The following is a 22,159-nucleotide window of genomic DNA, read 5'->3' as shown; positions in this document are numbered from 1 at the left end:
ACAGTCAATGCTTGGCCAGTCTGCTCCCCACTGATGTTCTCCTGGTACAACCCCTGCCACTCACTAGAACTCTGAGCTCCCACCCACCCGTCCCTGGCCTCAGGATTACTATCACATATACCGACTTGCTGTGTGATAAAGGGAAAAACCCTGTTCATCTCCAGGCCAGGCCTACGTGACCTCCAAGGCCTCTCTCTGTTTTGCCCCTCTAGAAATTATCAGTAATTTACATTTATTTAAAGTTTATGATGTGGTGGATATTGTTCTAACTCCCCTATATGCATTCTGTCCCTCATGATATCCTTACAATAATCCCATGAAGTTAGAACAGTTATTATCATCCCCATGTCACAGGTGAGAAAACAGAGTCCCAAGGTTATACCATGAGGGAGCTAAAACCCAGGCAGGCTAGCCCAGAAGTCTTATCTTGTCCATCGCTCCCTTTACCTTCCCTCTGCATCAGCTCTTCTCCTGGGGGAGTGAGTGAGTGAGTAAGCACCAAAGGCAGGGAAGGTCTTTGCTTTGACCTCACTTTCCTGAGGCTGAGTGACTATCACCAGAGATGCCTACATCTCTAAAAACTCATACTGCTTTTTTTTCCTTCTCTTTTTTAAATGCTGAAGTAACAATAATAATTTAAAAATAACAACAAAGGGCACCTGGGTGGCTCAGTTGGTTAAGCGTCTGCCTTTGGCTCAGGTCATGATCCCAGGGTCCTGGGATGGAGCCTTGTATTGCGTTCCCTGCTCAGTGGGGAATCTGCTTCTCCCACTGCCCCTCCCCCCAGCTCATGCCCCCCTCGTTTAATAAATAAATAAAATCTTTTTTTAAAGTCTTATTAAAAAATTTTTTTAAATAAAAGTTACAACGAATACTTGAGCATTTACCATCTGCCAGGGACTGTGCTTAGTCTAAATGTGCAGTGCCTCACTTGATCCTAAGTCCCAGAGGTAAAAACTATTACACCCATTTTATGGATGAAGAAACTGAAGCACTGAGTAGCTAAGTTACATACCCAGAGTCACATGGTAGGGCCGGGATTTGAACACTGGCAGAGTAACTCCAGAGCTAGTCTGGGATTCAGAGGTAGGCAGAATGGGACGGACACCCTGCAGGCCAGCTATCATAGAGAAAAGGGAAGTGACATTGATTGACTGATTGACTGCTTGCAGTGTGACTCCCTAGCTGGGCCTGCTAGTGTGTGATCCGGGGCCTCACTTTGAAGACTTTGGTTTGAAGCGTAGGAAACGGGGGAAAGACACAGAGAAGCAGCCAAAAAAGCAGACAGAGACACAGTGCAAAGAGAGACACAGGAGACAGGAACCAAAGAGAGGGAGCCTGAGAGAACAAAGCTGGAGAGTGGGGGTTGCTTCCCCCCACCTTCAGCCACAGGCTAAACGCCCCTTCAAGAGCTGCAGGCGAAGTGTGGGAGCCAGGAGTCCCCTGGGTCCCATGTGAGGTGGCCAGCAGCTGGCGGGCCTCTGTGTTTCCAGTGCTGACTGTGCTTCTGGCCACTCCCCAGGTGTCCTCCAGTGAGGAAATATCCTTGCCACAAAAGGCACTGGGAGGTCAAAGCAAATCAGTCCTCCCTCCCCCTGAAAGTGGAGCAGGTGGAGAGGAAGGGGCAGGGCAAGGAAAGCTTTCTGGAAATGTTTCCACATCACTGTACACACACACACACACACACACACACACACACACACAGAGTGTTTCTCCCAAAGTCCCCTTCTCCTAAAGTCCCCCAAGGAGGTTTGCAGGCCACGTGGGCTGGCTGGAAAGGAAGAGGGAAAAAATCAATAGGATTGATCAGGAGCTATATTTAATCCTAGCCATAGCTCTAGTGTGGCCATTTTAGCTGCAGAGTCAGCGAGGTGTGGGTGACCACTCTTCACTGGGGACAGAAGTTATGGGATATGAGCTCAAAGGGCAGGGATTTTAACGCCCCTTCCCAGCTGCAAGAGCCCTGGGGGAAGCCAGGTCTGTTGCTTCTTGTATCCCCTTAGCACGATGCAGAGCCAGCAGGCTGGAAGGATGGAAGGGAGGATGAGAGGACCAGGAGAGGAGGAGGCAGGGAGCACTGATTTGCCAAGTGTCTACTGTGTGCCTGAGCTCTGTGCCAGGCACCTGCCTCAGGGGGAGCACTCCCAGACACACAGATGGCTCGTCCATGCAAGCACTGAGCATATATGCTCAGGCATATATCGAGCACCTGCTTGTGGCTGGTTCTGTGCATGGTGATACAGCAGTGAACAAAATAGACAAAAGCCCCCTACCCTCAAGGAGTTTGCATTATAACAAGAGAGACAAAGAGCAAAAGGCTAAATACATAACAGCATATCTAGTAGTAATAAGAGCTAGGTAGAAAAATATGCCCGAGAGGAGACAGAGATGGGAAGCCTCTGATAAGGAGACAATTGAACGGAAGCCTGAGTGAAAGGAGGGAGCAAGCCATTGAGGATATCTGGGAGGGCAGCATGCTCAGGTTGAGAGGACAGCAAATGCAAAGGTCCTTAGGCAGGAACATGTCTGGCATGTTGGCTGGTGGGTGGGGCTGGCACAGAGTGGGCAAGGAAGAGGCAGTGTGGCAATCAAGAGCCAGGCCATGCTGGGCCGATCCAAGAACTGGGATTTTATTCTCAGTGAGACAAGCGCCTTTGAGAGTGGAGTGACACGGTCTCACATTTCGGGCTGCTGTATGTATGGACTATGGGCGTCAGACTCAGAAGGTACAAGGGTCTCTGCTGTGTCAGCCACATCAGCCCTTGCTCCTTGCTCAAACACAGCCCTCCAGGGGGTACCAGACTGAGGGAAAAACGGGGACCAGAGGACTCCCCTCATCATTTCATCTGCTCGGTAAAACCCCCGGAACACACCACACACCTTCCTGTGTGAGCCACACAAGTCAGTCCTGATTATGCTTTGAGTTGCCCCATAATCATTTTATATCTTCACCCGGCAACCTTTCAGTGGGGACCTGCTTTCTGCCAAGCCTTGTACTGGATATGCGGACACACAGAAGGATCTCAACTTTCAAGGAGCTCATGTTCTCAGGGGGGGCAAGGTGAGCAGGAAGGTGCAGGCTGGTGCTGGGATGGGCTGACTCCTCCCAACCCCACAGCAGTACCACAGCTGGAAGCACAGACTAATCCATGCCTGAGCTCTCGAGGAAGCCAGCATATACCCCACACCCAGTCCCCATGAATGGTGAGGAAGCCCGGGCTCAGGGAAGGAATGAGAAGGACCCAAGGGCACATTGGAAGTTAGAGAACTAGATTCTTGCCACTCAGAGCCAGCCCCTGAGATGGAGCAGAGTCTGGCTTGGGAGTAGCATGAGGGCTGGGACCAGGTATGTCTTACCACCATATCCCAGGCCTCAATAATTCTGTGCTGAGTGAGGGAGGGACCCCAGCTCAGACCACACACAACGAGAAAGTCCAAAGACCCTTCCTCCTCTGACCCGACAGCAGCCATAACAGGCAGTCCTGCTGCTTGGAATCATGCTAAAGAAGCCTCTTTTACCAGCAGCTGACATGGAAGGGCCTCACTGATGCAAGACAGACATGGTCCCTTCTGGAAGCCCCAGGCATTAATCCCTGAGAGGGGAACCTCTATCAGAACCCATGAGGGTACTCCCACACCCAAACAACAGCAATGAGTTCAAGTAGTTGTTATTCATATTTTTCCTTTAATAATCATACAATCTTTGAGCATGAGATTTGCTCTCATTCCAATTACCCCATTTCAGAGAAAAGCAAACAGGATCAGAGAGGCTAACTCAGATCCGAGGTCTCCAGCTTGCAGGTGATGGAGCTAGATTCAAATCTTGTCCAACTCCAGAGTCTACGTTCTCAACCCCTCAAAAGATCACTTTCCTGGCTGACACGACCCCTCCAGGGGGGGATTGCTCAGGGGTTGTTCTAAGGACAGTCAGTCCTGGGAGGCAGGCCTACTGCAAAATGTTGGGTTTGGGTTTTTTTATCACTTTTTTTTCTCTAATAGAAAAAAAAAAAAACAACCTTTTTTCAAATGAAAACAGGAAAGAATATCTAACTGTACCACTTATAAAAGCAGTGTTGCCCCCACACCACCAGTCCCACTGCCGGGGTCCCTACCCACTCCCTGAGCATAGACTCAGTTGGCCCTAGGCCTCAGGCCTCCTCTTCTAAAACTCCAGTTCTGTCACTGGCAGCCCTGCTTCCCGCAGCCAGGAGGACCTAATGCCTCCATACCCCGAGCTCAAGTGCATGGATCCTGGAGGCAGGCAGAGTGGGGCTCTCTCACCCTCTCTTGGCAGAGGAAGAAACTAAGCCGAGAGCCGGACATGCTTGCCCCAAGCTTTGCAGGCTGCTCAGTGGTAGAGCCGCAACAAAAGCCCAGGTGTCCTGCCTCCTGGTGCGCTGCTGTTTCTGCAACATGGTGACTGACTGCAAGACAGAGGTGGCAGGGACCTAGTGCAGGAAGGGGAGGGGCTGATGTAACAATCCTAGGGGGGTGTGGTGGCCCTACCCTGGGCCATGAGCCCGCCAGCTGCCCCCCTACCTAAACCTTTAGCTTCCTGGCTAGCACACCTGTGCCTCCAGAGCCTGGCCTGCCCTCAGACATCTTAGAGTGCTCTGGGAAAGCTTTGGGGAGCCCTGGGAAGGTCTTCTTACAGAACAGCATGGTGTGGGGGCCCCACTCACATCTACGCAGGTTTCAGCAAAGACCACTCACAGATATAAAGTAGGCCAAGAGCTCCTGGGCCGGGTACTAGGACAAAAGTGGGCCTTCTTCATCTTGTGCCTGCCCTGAGTTTCACAGCTCAGGATGCCATGGCACCTGAGTGCCTGTCAGGACTCCAGATCCCAGGTGTTTATGGGGACCCTGTTTATACTCAGCAGTTCCCAGACCACATTATAACTGCATACAAATGCAAGCCCCAGACTGCATCATTCTTTCAGCAGCAGAGTCCTGAGAAGGAGGGACTGTCCTGGGTGGGTGGGGGGGCCTCGCCTGACGGGGGACTACTGGCTGCCCATCCCCCACACGCAGGGCAGGCCCCAACGGCAGCCCCAACCTCCAGGCTGGCTTGGCCACATAAATCACCCTCCCAATAATATTTGTATTGATTATCTAGATTGGAAGCTTCAATTGGCTCCATTGTCTCACTTCCTCTCCCAGGGCTCACAGATGGGGTCCCTTCACCTCATCTGCGTTTCTAATGCGACACTTAAATGAAGCAGTCTCAGCAGCCAGCAAAGCCCCACACTGCCCTGGCTGTGGGGGGGCTGGAGGAGTGGTAAACATATTCCTTGAAAGTGAATGATTCAATCTGGGGTTTGTGGAGCTGGAGAAGCCAAAATGGGCTAGTTTCTGGATATGCAAAGTGTGGCCCAGCCACACCATCTGGGTGTGTGTTAGAAATGCGGAGCCCAGGACCCACCCCAGACCCACCAAATCAACATCAACATTTAACAAGATCCCTTGGCGATTTCCAGACGTGTGAATGTCTAAGAAGCACTGCTCTAGTCCAGCCCTTGTACTGGATAGACAGGAACCTGAGGCCCAGAGGAGGTGCAGGGCTCGCCTGATGTCACACAGCACGTGAGATCCCCTGAGTCTCTATCTGGCTCAGGAAGAGGAAATGAGAGGCAAGTAACTTCTGGAGTGAGGGGGTGGCCATTTCTGGGCTCCTCGCCCGCCAGAGCTCCTACCTCCTGTCTCAGGGCATGGACAGATGGTTCAGACCAGAGTTTGACCCCCCTGTACTCTCCCAGCCTGGAGGGGCCAGAGAGAGCTCCAGGGACTCCCCAGGAGGGCACCTCCCTCCCGCCCCGGCCAGCCAGCTGCCCCTTCCCTGGCAGCAACTGGACAGCAGATCCCAGGGAAAAGCACCACCTGGGTCTGCCCTGCCCAGTGGGGGGCATGAAGAAACAGAGGCCCCAGAGAGGCAGCCAGTGGAGGACCTGGGAGAAGTAGGGAGGAGGGACTGAAGGGAGGGAGGCAGGGAGGACAGAGACAGTAGGGAGGGGGAGATGGAGAGATGGACAGAAACAAAGAGGGGAAGGAGTGAGCACCAGCAAGGAGGGGAGAAGGACTCAGACAGCTCAGTGGGATCAAAGCTGCAGCAGCAGCAGCAAGACTGAGAAAGGAAGAAGGGGACAGAGGGAGGGAGGGAGGGAATGGAGGCAGTAAAGAGTGATGGCACAGGAGAAGGGAAGCAGCTGGCCCAGGAGATGGGGAGCCCAGCCCGGCCCAGCCCTGCCCTGCCCGGCCTGCCCCAGCCCCCAGGAACGGTGCAGCTGCCACACTTGGGCCCTACCGTGAGGTCAGTCCTGCCCTGGGGCGGAGGGAAAATAAATGGTGTCCAAGATAAAAGGTCCAAGAAATTATTTGTCTTGTTGTCATGTCTTGACTGCAATGGGCAGGGGCCGGCGGGCAGGCGGGGCATCATCCCAGAAAAGCCTAGGCTGGCAGGCCCACGGTGTGCATGTGGGACCCTAGCCCCAGCCCCGCGCCTTGGCCTACCCACAGCCCCAACTCCCCTGCCCAAGGCCAGCCTGGGGCGGGGGTGGTGGTGGGGTAGGACAGTGATGGCCTGGGACACCTCCCAGAACCTGGCCGAAGAAGGCAAGAACTGGTGAGGCAGAGTCAGTATTTGCCCAGACTGGTACCAAAAATCCTCTCAAGGCTCTGGGGAAGTGGAGTCCTGTTTCTCTCACTGCTGAGGGCCTTTGTGAGCTGGGGGCTAAGGGTGGGAGGGGGGAGTCAGGGTGTCTCATTCCTCCCAGCCCCCCTTGCAGAGACAGCATGAGGTGAGTGATGGTTCCCAAACATCCCAGAGGAGGGCTGGACAGTTTCAGGGTCAAGGGCAGGTCAAAGGGACAGCAGCCCAAGGTGCTGTGAGCACCATTCTTCCCAGGTGTACTGTACAAGCCCAAGCTCACAGAGCACATACCCACACTCACACCCATGTGCACACATGTGCACCCACACTCACACCAGGCTGATTTCCAGCACTACCAGCAGCATCCAAAAAAGCATTCCCTGGAGGCTCCCCCAATCTGAGCAACTGAACCTGGGGCTGGTGAAGCAATGCCATGGGGCGCAGCTACCTGCTTTAGGCCATGCCCAGGCAAGCCACTGATACCCACGACAGCCAGCATTTACCAGCAAAAGTAATTTTCATTCCCACCTTCAATCAGTACTCCCACCAAGGCTCTCCGGGATACACTACTGCATCTCCAAGTTTACAGATGAGAAACCTGAGAGCCAGCTACGCCAGGTGCGAGATTGCACAGTCAGCACAGGGCAGAACTGGGATTTGAACCTGAGGTCTCAGAGGTGCGCAGTGAGGGAGGAGGGAGTTGGCACCTACCATACTTGTCCCCGTCCTCGCCGCGGGCACTGATCCTGCGGCCCAGGACCTGGATGTGCTTCCCACTGGTCCGGCTGTAGAGCTGGTACAGCCGCAGCTGCTTACGGCTCACATCGTCCCGAGCCCGCGTCTGGTTCTCCACGTGGATGCGGAAGTCCACGTTCTCTTCGGCCGCCAGCACCTGGCCAGGGAGAGGGGCATCAGTGATCTACCTTGGAAGTCCTGGGTGCTCTGCCTGTAGGAGCCACGTTCACACCAAAGAGCCAGGGCCCCCTCCGTGCTGTCTCTGGACCAGGCCCCGGTGCAGACTCTCCTCTGAGAGACTCACATCTCCGCTGTTACCATCCCCATTTCACAGATGAGGCAACCGAGGCTCACAGCAGTGAGGTGTGTTGCCCCCAAGGTGGCCCAGCTGGGAAGTGGCAAATCTAAGAATCAGGCCTAGGTCTGCTGGACAATAAAGCTTGCTATCTTTCCACTAAAGCCTCAAGTTAAAGCAAGAATATGGAGCAAAGATTTCTCGTGTGACCTTAGGCACACAGATTCCTTCTCAATAAAACAGTAGAACAGAGCCCCTACCCTGATGACACTCAGGGTGGCTGTGAGGATAAAGTGAGCAAGTGGGGAAGTATCAAAATCTATAATCTATATGAAGATGGGGGAAGCGGGACGCCATGGCGTGATCGTGGAGACGCGGGATTGAGTCCCGCATCGGGCTCCCTGCATGGAGCCTGCTTCTCCCTCTGCCTGTGTCTCTGCCTCTCTCTGTGTGTCTCTAATGAATAAATAAATAAAATCTTTTTTAAAAAGGGGGGGGGGTAGCCCGGGTGGCTCAGCGGTTTAGCGCCGCCTTCGGCCCAGGGCATGATCCTGGGGACCTAGGATTGAGTCCCACGTCAGGCTCCCTGCATGGAGCCTGCTTCTCCCTCTGCCTGTGTCTCTGCCTCTCTCTCTCTCTCTCTCTCTTTCTCTCTGTGTCTCTCATAAATAAAATCTTTAAAAAAAAAAAAAAAAAGATGGGGGAAGGATGGGAGGCACAGCAGGAAGGGCAGAGGCCTGGTGAGTCCTCCTGGAAAGGAATGGGCCAGAATCCACTGTCACTTGTCCCCCAGGAGTTGATGTCTGGGGCCAACCCTTCCATGTCCAGAGAGTCCTCATGCTCACCACACTCACCCAGCCTTTGCCCACATCCCTGGCCTTTCTTAGAGAACATTTCATTTTGCATCCCCCACCAAAATCCCCCATATCCCCAGAGGTTCAATTCATATGGGACCACATCCTCCAGGAAGCTGCCTCTGGTTTCCTGTGCCAACGTATATCTCTCTAGTCTCCCTTCCTGAACATGCCACCTCCTCACCAGCCTTCTGTTCCCCCTCTTGCCCTCTGGTTGTCTGTCTTCCACCAGACCCGATCACCTTGTATAATGTTCCCCCCTCCCCACCCTCCAAGGCTTCCCATCACATTTAGACAAAGGTCTCCATCAGGACTTCAAGGTCTTCAGGATGAGCCCCCTTTTCATCTTTTACTACTCCCTCACCCCCAACTATACTGACTGCCGTGTTATGCCACTGAGCATTCCAAACCCAAAACACACACCTGCCTCAGGGCCTTTGCACTTGCTCTTCCCTTGGCTTCAGTGTTCTTTCCCATATTTCTACACTCTGGCTCCTTTACCTCATTAGGGTCTCTGCTCAATGTCACATCCTGAGACAGGCCTTCTTTGACTGTTTTTCTGAAGCAGCCCCCACCTCTGTAACTTTCCATCTCTCTACTATGCTTTGTTTTTTTCTTTCTAACATTGACCAACCTGACATAACACCTATTTATCTGGTTTTTGTCTGTCTCCCCTCAACACTACATTGGCAACACCATGAAAGCTGGGGCTGTCTCCTTCTTGGTTTGCTGCTATATCCCCAGCATGTAGCACAGGAGAAACTCAAAAATTTGTTGAATGCATGAATGAATGAACAAATGAACATTGAAAAGATGTGGAGTCCTGTCATTCCATTTACTATTAAATTAGGTTTTATATGCCCTGCTAAATGTCTGCCTGTCCCTTCCCATCTTAACCATAAAGCTGAACAATTCTCAAAGCCCAGACAGCATTCTTGGTTTATTCTGTGTGCCCATGAGGTCGACATGATGCTGGGCACACAAGACCTCACTCCCATGAGAGCATGGCCTACTCAGCCCATCACAGAGCTCTTGGAGCCAGGGCTGCCCAAGCATCTGAATCACCTCTCAATCATGAGCTCCCAAGGGCAGGGACCGTGTTCTCCTCATTGCTACATCCCATGCCCACCCCAGGGTCTCTGTCCTCAAGCTGACCTACACATGTCCCCTGATGCTAGCCTGGGCCTGGCAGGCATTCCAGCTGGATCATATTATTTATCCTTCATTATCATTGTCAGGGCAGAAGTATTATCCCACATCACAGATGAGAAAACTGAGGCCTCGAAGCTGAACTGACAAGGTTCCAGAACAAGCAATGGCAGAGGCAGCCCCAGTTAAAGCCCCTCTTCCAGCCCCACATTGCAGGGTTCCACTTGCCCCACCAGCGCAGTCAGGAGGAGGTCCCGGGGCCAGAACCCAGGGTGTGCCCCTCCCTCACTCAGGGACCCTAGGCAGGTTACCAACCCTTCTGTTCTTCAGCTTCCTCACCTAAAAAATGAGAGAGGTGACAACAGCACCCACCTCATGGGCTGTTATGCAGATAAAATGGATAAAGTCTTAGAACAGTGCCCAGCACAGAGCGAGTACTCAGGAGCCTTAACTAAGAGAACACATGGGTGCCCTTTCAGAGGCTCACAAGGAAAGCCCTGCAGACAGAAGCCTTTCTGGAAATACAAGTAGCCCACACTCCCAACCCTGCAGAGAGGGCACCTCTGCACACAATCGCAGTCTAGGAAGACGCTATTGCCTCTGAGCCTCCAGACAACCCAGCAACAGGGAAATGCTTGTCACCTCCACTTAACAGATGTAGAAACGAGGCTCAGAAAAGTTAACTCAGTGGCTTGGAGCCACAGAGCCAGGGGCATGGGGCCTGGCTGCTGGCCAGCCAAGGAGGCATACCCTTCACTCCCATTCTTCTTGATGGCCAGCCCCTGTCACCAATTCGCAGCCAGAGTCTGACACCTGGGGCCCGCCTCCTCTCATATCTTGATGCTCAGGGAGGGAAGAGCTCCAGCACTCCATGAGGTTTGCACCTGGTGGGCATGTGTCCTGAAGATCACCCCCCACCCCACCCCACCCCCACCCCCCACTCGTGGCCCTCAACCTCCCCTCAACCTCCCTGGAATGAGCTCCTGAGGTAGGCTGGGCCCATCCCCTCCCCCAAGGGCCATCCTCCAGCCTCCTTTCCTGCCCTCCAACTCTCCTCCTGCTCACAAGAGACCTTATCGACCAGAGGTCAAACCAATCTCCTTACCCTGGGTCCCCAAGGGGAGCTGTCCTGCCCCAGAAGCCAGCCTCCCATTAACGATTTTCTCCCTGGCCCACTGGACAGAGGCAGTGCTGGTGACCCAGGGTCAGCAGGGGCTATCCGGTGGCCCTTCCCCAGGATGTGGGGGGAACAATTCATCTTGCCCAGCTTCCACCATTTAAGCCACATTCTGTGGTCACATCCTTCCCAAGGGAGGCAGCAGGGGTGGCTTCTGACACATAAACAGAATCCATCCTTCTGATAATGCAGAGAGACCCCTGGGTTTCCTGGGCAAGACCCTTGGGGAGTCCCAGGCATCTGCGTAGGTCAGGTCTTCTGCCCAGGGCACCCTGCTCCCTCTGCCCAACTGACACCTTCCCTCAGGTGCTTCCTCTGGAAGCCCTTCCTGTCCCCCCCCCACACACACACATCCCACACACAACTGGGTTAGGGCCTCTGGGCACTATTGTAATGGCTTATCATCCCCACAGTGCAGCTCACCCTGGGGTCTCCAGTTCTGGCGAATATTTGCTAAATGACTGTGGCTAGGATTAAGGAAACCTGAAGGCCAAAATCAGCTCCACCACTCACCACCCAGACAAGCAGAGTGCTCCACAGAGGGGTGGCAAGGGGCATTCTTAAAGCTATCAATTGCCAAGCTTTCCTCTGTTCCAGGCACTCTGCCGGAACCTTTATATGTGGTACCTCCTCAGCCACTCCTGGAGGTGGCACCAGTTAGAGCTCACTTCATAGACTGGACCTTTGAGGCACTTCTCCAGGGCCACGGGAGCTGGAATGTGGGCAAGCGGAGCACTAGCATCTGCCTCAGGAACATCCTCTTCCTCCTGTTTTCCTGCTCAGAGTGGCAGGTGACCTGGCCTGAGAGGGGTCCTGTCTTCCAGGCTTTCCCGGAACAGTTAAAGCTGCTCTCCACTGGCTAACACCCCTCCAGGTGCACAGTCATCTGGGGTGTTGAGAAGCTGCAGTGTGAAAAAACGAGACTACTGCAGCACTCACAAGGGAAGCAGGGTTGGCACGTTCAGGATGTGTCCTTGGGTGGAGGAAGGAACCTTTGTTACTCTGCCTTCCCCCACCCCAGCTTCTCTTTTGGGTCTAAGTAGCAGGATAGCCTATAGTGGGGTCCCCCTGCAGCCTAAGGTCCCCCCAGTGCCTCCCAGCCAGCCCCTTCCCTGCCCTGAGAGCTTGGGCTCTGGTGGAAACATTCACTTCCCAATCCAGGAATTGCACAGGGGTGACAATGGCCTGACAGGTTCAAATCTCCCCCAAGGTGTGTTGAGATCTCAGGCTCTGGCACAGACAAGGTGCCCAGTGGGACACAGCCCCCTGCCTAGGGCCCGGCCTGCACTCTCATCCTTGTGGGGCACAGCTCTCTAACACACACGGTGGGGCCGGTTCCAAAATCACAGTCCACCTGGCTCCCCACTGCCCACAGCACAGTGTCCATTTGGGGGCCTTCAGTGTCCATTCAGAGTCCTTCCTGGTCCATTCGGCCAGACTCTCCTACATTCTGCACCTCTTCCCTTCACCCTAGGGGTGAACCATCCATGGGATGAAAAGAGGCTGGGGTGTTCTCAATGCCAGCTCCCAGACATCAACCCAGGCCCCCTCTTACCAGGGCATCCATCAGCCACCCCTGCTCCCTCTGGTTGCAGATTCCGGCTTCACTGACCCACTCATGCTCTGAAGACATGTCTGGGGGCTTCCTATTTCTTCCCGGGCCACACCCCCATCTTCCACAGATGTCCGCATCACTTCTGCACACACGCTGCATAAACGCACACACACCACACAGCACACATTCAACAAGATGACCAGCACTAAAGTGACCTCAGGGGTTGCCGGGCTCTACCCCAAATCACCGAATTGTTTTATTTCTTTAACCCTTGGTTTTCTCACTGGAAGAGTGGGGACTGCATATCATATTTATCCCAGAGAAAGATGGTATTAGTAACAACAGCCACAAATGTTTTCTTTTTTCTTTCTTCTTGTGTTTTGAACAGCCACTACTTATTGAGCATTTCCTCCGTGCTAAGGACCACTTTAGGTAAATTGCCTTCTGTAATTCCCAGAGTGGTCCCATGAGTCAGTACAATTACTGTCCCCATTTCACAGACGAGGAAACTGAGGCTGGAGAGGTGCCATCACTTGTCCAAAGTCACACACTTGTGAGAAAAGAAATCAAGATTCAAGTCCCTGTCAGCCGAGAGCCCAACCTCTCCAGCACTTTGCCCCTACCCGCCTTCACGCTCCCCTCCCTCCACCCCTCCTCCCCCTCTATTCAGGATGGCAACTGGTTCTGGCCACAAGCCATAGTTGGGGCAGGGACTGGAGAGGGATTAAACATGAAAGGGCTGAGGGCCTTGAGCTCACTCCCCCTACTCCAGAGGAGGATGGGGTCACACTGCCCCCTCCCGCCCAGGTCCCCATCCTTGAGGCCTCCTGCAATCCATGCCCCTGTCTCCAGGCAGCCTGCCCAGAAAGGGAGGGTCTTCTGGGTCCCTGGAGGGGCAGCCCACAGACTTCCGGCCACATTCCACCACCGCCTGCCTCCTCCTCCAGCCGTGGAGGTGCTGCCAGCCCTGCGGAGCGCGCTTTCGGAGCTTCTCCAAATTCTCAATTCACCCCTCTGGGAGTGGTCCCTGGTAAGCTCAGCCCCACTCTCCACACCCCAAAACACAGCTCCCCAAACTCTTCCTAGAGAGCAGGCCTGGACTCAGGCCTGGGAGTTGCTGCCAGCCCCAGTGCTCTGTGGGTTACTAGCCGAGAGGGTGAAACTAACGTTGGCTCCCACTTGCTGGGCACTTGCTCTGTGCCAGGGCCTGAGCTAAGCACATTGCCGGCCTGGTCTGCTTCCTCACACAACCTGGGCAGGTCAGAATGATTACCATCGCTAGGACAAAGGGAGACACGGAGAGGCCAAGGGGCATACCCACGTTGTACACAAAGCAACAGAGCCAAGGTCTGAACCCATCTCTGGCTCTGGAGCCCACGAATTTCTCCCAGCTGGCATCTGCGGACAGAAAGGGGAGGAGGAAGGCGAAGCCCATCCCGGGATATGAGTTTGGCTCAGATGCACGCTCCTGTTCACCCCTCAACCCCAGGCTTCTCCCCTCTGTCTTGTCATATCCCCACACCCAGCCCAGCCAGAACAGTGACGTTGCAAAGGGCCTGTCCCGACCCCCAGTCTGTCCATTAAGCTCCCAGGGCTATCAGTGTATTGATTGGCAGGGCTGAGGCATCGGCATGGGAGGGAGATTTTCCCACCCAAGGCACCTGACTAGGAGCCCCTCTATCCACACATCAGCCTTCTCCATACAGATCGTCAATATGGGTGCCTCTGGCAGTCAATCCTGACGCCAGCCTGGGGAAGCAGCCAGGATCCCTAAAGATTCAAGCTCCCTTCTTTTCTTTCTTTTCCCCTTCCCTTAAAGCACATGGGTGGGAGAGTGGTCCTGCCTGCCTACAAGATTATAAACAAGCCCTTTATTCCGGCATTCAATGCCCACCATGGCCTTTTACATCACCACTATTCCTGAACTTCATGCTCTAACTGGCTTGGAGTACCCAGAGCACATCAGGCGGTTCCCTGTTTTCATGCAGAGATGTTCCATGTGCCTGCAATGGCTTTTCCATACAGGTTCACAGTGTCTTCACTCAGTTTATTCCTAATCTAAGGTTCAAATGGGGCATCTTCCCTGGTCAGATCCTCTGGCCCCCAGCCTGGTTTCATGGCCCCTCACCAGAGTACCCATGGCACCCTTGAGCCCGTATCCCCCAGCACAGACCCCTCAGATTTCTCTCCTATCCCAAAGGCTAGGATAGGTCCTGACCCCCCTTGCCCCACACCTGGTGTCAGAAGGGTCCTGAATCCAGATGCCTGCCCCAGCTTCTCTGGGGCCCCTCCACTCACTGACTCAACATTCATCCTGCACACCAGGTCTGTGCCATGTGCCATAGAGCCCTCAGGATGGGTCCAGCCTCCCTTGACTTCCAGGAACCATGAGCTGGTAGACAAACAGGCCTCTAGACACACCAAAATCAAATGCCTACCTGCAGCTCACATTTACTTAACATTAATAATGATCCAAGTGCTGTGCCAAGTACTTCCCCCAGGGTGACCACAGTTCACCCCTATAGCAACCCCAAGAGGGGGTGCTACCCTAATGCCCACATTAAAGATAAGCCACAGAGAGGCCAAGCAATTTGCTCAGTCATGAAACTAATGAAGTGATCAAGACAGGGTATGATCTAATGGGCTGAATCCAGAGCCTGAGCTCCTATGCATCCCTGTGAGCCCCATGGAGAGCACCCTGGGTCATGTGACAGTGACAAAGTACAAAGGGGCTCTAAGGCAGAAGTGGAATGGGAGTGAGGGAGGTAAATAAAGCTGTGCAAAGTGGCAGTCATCTCTTCACAGGGAACACTTTGAGAAAAAAGCTGAATGGATGCCTTCTTGGCATCCCCTCTAAAACCCAGTCCAAGGCCACCCATGCAGCATGTGTCCCATAAATGTTTGCTAATGAGAAGCAACATCATAACTGAGTACCTACTGCATACCTGGCCCAAGACATGACTACAATTACACCTCCCAACAGGTCTGGGAGTGGAATTATCATCCCTATCTCCCATGTGATAAGGAGGCAGAGACTCAGGGAGGTTAAGGATCTTGCCCAGGCCCACACAGCCCGGGAGTGGTGCAATGAGGATTAGGTACAGACCTAAGTCCAAAGGCTGTGCTCTCAACTTCAACAAGAGAAGCCCTGAGGCCACTAATGCAAGGAATACATCCTTCCCAGCCTTCCTCAGCACCCCACAGAAGGGTATGGACCTAGTGCACAGACGGAGCAGCCAACTGAGCCAACAACTACTGTTACTCAGTTATTTCTGGAGTGCCAACCACTGTGCTACCTACTCTGTGTGTATTATCTCAGGTAGTCCCCACAGTGACCTGTGAGAAGTAGGTCCCTCTCATCACTCCACTTTACAGGTGGGGAAAACTGAAGTGCAAAGGACAGTTTGTTAAGAAATTTGCCCAGCAGCACAGACACGATGCAAACCTAGGCATCTCTTATGCTAACGCCCATGCACTCAAGCTCCATCGAAGTCATCGAGCTCACCTCACTGATACCCAGGTATGTAAACTGAGGCCCAGAGAGGGGGATCATCCAATGAGCCAGTGACAAAGCCAGGACGGATCCCAGGGGTCCAGAGAGTGTTGATGCTCTGTGGCCCAAGGGAGGCTTGTCCTTGGCCCCATCTTTGGCACAGGAGCATTTTAAATGGCCCATGGGCATTATACCATTTAGACGTCAGAGCAATAATATCCAAACATCTCCCAGCCCCTATCAGCAAGCCTGATTGAAGCCTGAGGGGCCAATTTACCCACTGATGTTCCAAAATAAGTCCCCATACTCAGCCCCCTCTGAGGCCCAGGGGCTCTCCCCCAGCCTAGGGCCACCCTGGCAAGACCTCTGGCACTGCCCTATCCCTGTGTGTTCAACCACAGTCCTTGGGAGCGGGCAGCAGACCGACCCAGCAAAAAAATATGGAGCACACAGAGATGGAACAGAAAGCCCCTGTCCTCAGAAAGGAACCAATCCACATCTTCCCTCTCCTAGTCACTGGAGGTGACAGCACCCTGGGAAGGGGAGCTTACCACACTGATATGGGTAAGGGGGCAAAAGAGCCCTCCCAAAAGAGACACAGGGGCTACTGCCCCTGCCTTGCACTGGCCCCTGCTCTACATCTTTAGGAAGCAGAGATTGGTTGGTTGGTTGTTTTCTTTCCATCTTACCACGTGCAGAAGCTGACTCTGGAGAGGTTAAGTAACTTGCTCAATGTCATACAGCAAAGATATGGCAGTGTGACAACTGGAACCAGGCTGGCACACTCCAGATCCCTCATACTGCTGTTTAATAAGCCTGGAGCCTAGTGCTAGGTGACCCAGAGTTGAAGCCAGTTCTGCCTCCCTCTTGCCATGTGGCCAGAGGCAGGTTATCTCATGCCTCTGAGCCTCACTTTCTTGTCTGCAGAATTCCCTAATTCCAGGCTGGTTGTGAGGCTTAGCCTCCATGATGTGAGAAAGTGCCTGCCTGTCACACAGTAAGCACACAACGCCTGGTGGTGCCTACAAGTATTGTTGTCAGCCTCACATGCCTGCACCCTGATTACCCACACCTACACCTCTCCTGCTAGAGGATGAGGTCAGAACCAGAAGGTCCTGCTGAGGCTAGGAAGTCTCCTCCCTGGCACCCTCCATCTCCCTTTAGGGGCCCAATGTGCTCTCAGATCTACCCCAAGCCAGTGTCAACTGGCGGTGCTAAGCACAAGATATTTTAACAATCTACCTCCTTATCTCAGAGTGGGTAACCAGCTCTGGGGCTACAGGAATGCTGGCGGGGTCCCTTCCTCCTCTCTGCTACTGGGAAAGAAGCTGAGAGGAGAGTGCCGAATCCCCCAGGTCCTACCCTCCAAAACACCACCCCTGGCTCTGGGACCCTTTCAGTTCAGAACATTCTAGGGAAATCAGGGCCTGCAGACTCCGAGTCAGGAGTGTCAGCAGACACCCATCCAGGCTCCGACCATCTGCACCATGGGGACCCTAGCAGTGAGAATCCAAGGGAAGCTCTCACTGAGAACCCCTAGAATGCCTCTTGGAACTCCATTTCCCCACCAGTATTCTTTCTGAATAATTTCAGTGTTCTTCCTGAAAAAGTCTGTCTGGGGTCATGGAAAGAACACAAGATCTTAAATCCAGAGTCTTGAGTCTTAGCATTGTCCTTGAGCAAATTCCTTCTCCACTCTGTGCCTCAGTTTCTCCAACTGTGAAGTAAGAATATTACCCCTCTTATCAGGAGAAAGAATGATAGGAAGAAGGAAACAAGCTTCCAGATGCAAGAGCCTTGGGGTCTTGCTTAGTGGGACAAAAGCAGGACATGCAAGGCCCCTGTATTTCTCAGGAGGTAGGTAGGATCACAGAAACTCAGGTTTATCTGGCACTCTTCCTTCTAGAATGGGAGCATCTTGAGGCCAGGAACTGACTAGTCTTGTTCTCAGGGCCAGCATGAAGCAGGTTTCTTTCTTTCTTTCTTTCTTTCTTTCTTTCTTTCTTTCTTTCTTTCTTTCTTTCTTTCTTTCTTCTAAGATTTTATTTGTTTATTCATGAGAGACACACACACACAGAGAGAGAGAGAGAGAGAGAGAGAGAGAGGCACAGACACAGGCAGAGGGAGAAACAGGCTCCATGCAGGGAGCCTGACATGGGACTCGATCCCGGAACTCCAGGATCATACACTGGGCTAATAGCAGCTCTAAACCGCTGAGCCACACCAGGCTGCCCATGAAGCAGGTTTCTAGCAAGTATTGGTTGAAGGGACACCTGACTGGACAGATAGATGGATGATATCACCCCATTTTAAGAAGTTAAAAATGCTACCCAATAGATAGTTTCCCATCCTCCTTGTGTCCCAAAGCACTCAGTCTCTGGCTTTCCTATTCTAACCAACGGGAAGAGAGATTCTAAGCCTCACTGAGGAAGCCAGATGTGGGGGGTGGCCAGGCCAATGGAGGGCGTGGAAGGAAACTTCAAAACTTGAACACACCGTGCAGTGGGAGAGGAAGAGGAGCTTGGGAGGACAAGGGGTGGGTGGTAGAAGCCCCCCTTCCCTGGATCGCCTCAAGCCTGGTCTGTCTGGGGAAGGCCAGGACCTAGCCGAGCCTGGCGGTAGGAACAATGTCAGGCAGGTGCCGGCCAAGCTGCGTGAAAGGCCCAGCCCGGTGTCATTGTCAGCGCTCAGCCAAGTGCAGAAAAGCAATTTACTGGTCACGCCGCCTGCTCCCCTCGGAAATTTTTAAAATTCTTCCGATTTGAGCTATCCGCAGTGTCCCAAGTCGTGTGGAGAAGGGATTTTATTAAATTCCCAGCTTCCTGCTTCCTGGGGTGGCCAGCAGGGGCGGGGTGGGGGGAGAAGGCGGGGCTCACCACATGAGGGGCCCAAGGGGAAGGCAGTGTCTGGCATTGACTGTTGTGCTCTCTCAAAAATGTGGCTGGAGGTGGGGGCACATTCTGGACCTGAGGGCTGATGGATGGGGAGAAAGGAGGAGCCCTGAAAGTCCATTGCTAAGAATGGAGCAGTCCCCCAAACCAGGGAGGTAAGGATGGGAAGGGCACAGGTATATCTATTTCTCAGCAGAACAAAGCACCCTCCCAGGTGGATGAAAATTTCTAAAACTTCTTCCACACCTATCATGTATCACATCAGCCTCAAGGCCACCCATCTCACCAATGACGAAGCTAAGACTCACGGAGGCAAGATGAAGCTGGGGCTCCAGCCCAGTCCACCAGACTGCAAAGCTCTGAGCCCTTCCCGCCATGCAGGGAGGCCTCCCCAGCCCCTGCTCACCCAGGGAGCTCCTGTCACCCTCTCTAAGCGTACCCTGGCAGAGAAGTGGCTGGTCTCCCTATGCCTGCCCAAGGCCACCTCTGCAAGGAGCAGACTTCACACTCCCAGCCACCAACACTTGAGGCCTACCCTTCACCTCTACCTCTAATGGCCACTCTACCTTTGTTCCTAGGGCAAGAATGGGCACCTGAGGCTGCCATTTCTTTATCTTTTAGGAATCATAGGTGCTTTTGAAAATCGGCGGGGGAGCTGAGAGCCCTCTCCACAACATGAGCAATCAGGGCACCATTTTGACGTAACATATCAGGAACCTGCCTTCTCCATAATCCCATCCTTAGATACTCTATGGGTGCATGGACCGTGGGTTAAATATTAATATATTTAATGGTATTTACCATCTCATGGCAGTTTAGGTGGGGAAAGGCTGAAAAGAAAGGAAGAGGTAAGAGGAGGGGGAGAGAAGGCTCCATCACCTGCTTAAAGTCCTAACCCAGATGGACCACTCAGCTCTTTCCTGGGAGGCTAGTTCTAGCCTAGCTCTGGCCAGAAGATAGAAGTGGGATGCAAAGTCCAGGTTCTCTTCCTCATGCTTCCCTAGAGAACACAAGGCAATGCGGCAACCCCTCCTGGGCTCTGCTTGAAGGACGAAGAGGTAGCAGGCATCAGGAGGCTAGAGCAACACAATCACAGATCTCTCTACCTCAGTGCCCATCACAGCATTCCCCCATCCCCAGGTGTAACACATGGGGAAAAAGAGCTCTCACCCAGGTCAGGCAAGCAGATCCCCTGGAGTGACCCCGGGGGCCTGCCCTCTGCTTGGGGACTCAGCTGCAAATCAGACAGGCCATGCCTGGCACTGGCCTCTCTCTCTGACACCGGCCATTCCCCACCCCTGCCCCCACCACCACAGGGTCACATCTGCTTTGGCAAACAGCCAGTTTTAAGTTACTGACTTCAGTTATATTGATTCAAGGAGTCACTGGGGACCTCAGCCTGGCCAAGGCTGGGGGAAAGAAGCCATCAGTCCGTCCGTCCATCCATCCATCCATCCATCCATCCATCCATCCTCACAGCCCCCAGCCCCAACTAGCTTCCCCGGGCCCAATGTCTATTCTGATGGTTAACGAACCTCTCCCAGGAGTGGAAGGAGAAGTAAGCAGACCCACCACCACACCAAACACTGAAAGAGGCTGCGGAGTCTCAACAGTACTCAACACACACAACATTCCTTATGCCATAAAGCTGGGAAAGCCACCATCTTTCCTGCTCAAGGCTCTTTTGGGGGCACCACTGGAGCCCAAAAAGCTAAAACCTAAGCATCCTCTCTAACCCCGAGAGGACACCTGCCTTCAACTCAGAGGGGGAAGGGGCAGATAATCTCTTTTGGCCCCAATCCAGCTCCTCCTAAGGCCCCTCCCCTGCAGCTCTAGGTGGGTGGGGGGCTAGGGCAGCTGGCACTTCCTATTCCCCTTCCCTTTGCAACCCCCCACCCCCCCATGCTGAGGCAGCCCTGGTCTGGTTCTAATCGGGTCTGAAGTCTCTCCCTCCTTTCCCTCTTCTCTTTCTCTGCCCCCCGCCCCTTCCTTCATTTCCACGGCTTTGGAAGCCAGAGCGTTCCAACTGTCTGCGTGCCAAGACCTTCCCGAGTCTGAAAGCTGCTGAAGTAACAGATCAGATTTTAGCAAGTGCTTTCCAGGCTGAGCGCCAAGCCCTCTTCTGATTCACAGAGAGCGAGCGAGCGGGGAGCAAAGGCGGGGAACCAGCCGAGGGCTGCACCACCTTGGGCGAGGGTGTGCGGAGCGTGGCCCGATCCGGAGCGGCTTCATGGGCAACGGCCCCTCAGCCCAAGCGCCCGTCTCTGCTACCTCTCATCGGGTCTCTCCTAGACCAGGCTCTCGCCCCTGTCTCTGTCTCTCTCCGTCTCTCCCCTGCAAACGCCTTTGAAACCACAGAGTAATTTACAACTGAAGCTTTCTCCCTGGACTCAAAATCCATTCGGCTCAAAGGAGCCTTTTTGTTTGGAAGAGCGAGCGGAGATATTAAGGGACGGTTGGCAGAAAAAACCCCCAGGTCGCAACTCCTCGCCGGTTGTGGGCAGGCAAGGCGCTTGGAGCCGGGCACGCTGCAGCGGCTGAGCCCGCTGGCTCCACGGATCTCTTCCCAGCCCAGGCCGACAGGGGCCGCGCCAGTCGGAGCCCTGCAGCAGAGCCCCTGGCCCTAGGCTGGTCCCCCGCCGGCGCAGGGCGCGCGCGGAGCCGCCCTTTGGCGCCCTGGGAACAGGTGCACTGGGCTCGGCGCCCAGTAGGGGTGGGGCACAGGGAGGGGGCGCGGCCCAGCGGAGGGGGTCGACCTGTACCGCGAGGCAGGGGCAGGGGGAGGTCGGAGTCGGGACCCTACGTACCTGTACCTGGAAGCACAGCAGCAGGAAGTGTAAACACCTGCGGGAGAGAGATGGAGAGGTGGTCAGTGGGACTTGAAGGAGGGGGGCGCGCGTACAGACAGACGGATACGCAGTCGGAAAGTCAGACGAACGGCCGGGCGGGCAGACAGTCACAGGCACACGGACAGACGGCCAGGCAGGGTAGGCAGCCCCGCGCGCGGGCGCTTACAGGCAAGTGCAGGCGGAGGGCGCTGAATACATCGCTGGGCGGGGGGGAGGCGGCGGCTCCTAGCCCAGCCTGCACATGTCCGCTCCGCGCGGCCGGGACCGGGCGCCTCCGCCGCCGCCGCCGCCGCCGCCGCCGCTGCTGCTGCTCCCTCCTCGCCGGCTGCTGCTGCTGCAGACTCTGCTGCTCCGGGGCGCTCCGCGGCGCGCCCTGCGGCATCAGCGCCCCGCGCGGCTCCTCCCGAGCGCTGCGCCCTCCGGGCTGGCGCGGGGGCTACGGGGCGGCCGCCGCTGTGCAGGGGGCGCCCGGCTGGTGGCCGTGCGAGGAAGCTCGCTCACTGCTGACCGCCGGC

At 54.4% G+C, this 22,159-nt stretch overlaps 1 protein-coding gene across 1 annotated transcript in view; it reads right to left on the bottom strand.

Annotated features, from left to right (window-relative positions):
- The window catches only part of FGF18 (fibroblast growth factor 18), a 33,927-nt gene extending 11,987 nt beyond the window's left edge, over nucleotides 1-21,940 (bottom strand). The window contains exons 1-3 of the mRNA XM_041747066.1: nucleotides 21,811-21,940; nucleotides 21,603-21,639; nucleotides 7,358-7,538 (exon numbers count right to left, since the gene is read on the bottom strand). Of these exons, the coding sequence (XP_041603000.1) occupies nucleotides 7,358-7,538; nucleotides 21,603-21,639; nucleotides 21,811-21,842 (250 nt within the window). The 5' untranslated portion in view covers nucleotides 21,843-21,940. The remainder of the gene's footprint in view (nucleotides 1-7,357; nucleotides 7,539-21,602; nucleotides 21,640-21,810) is intronic.
- Nucleotides 21,941-22,159: the final 219 nt, after the last annotated feature.

Source organism: Vulpes lagopus, chromosome 3, assembly GCF_018345385.1.
Source record: "Vulpes lagopus strain Blue_001 chromosome 3, ASM1834538v1, whole genome shotgun sequence".
NCBI classification, from domain to species: domain Eukaryota; kingdom Metazoa; phylum Chordata; class Mammalia; order Carnivora; family Canidae; genus Vulpes; species Vulpes lagopus.
This window is presented reverse-complemented; position numbering and strand designations above follow the sequence as displayed.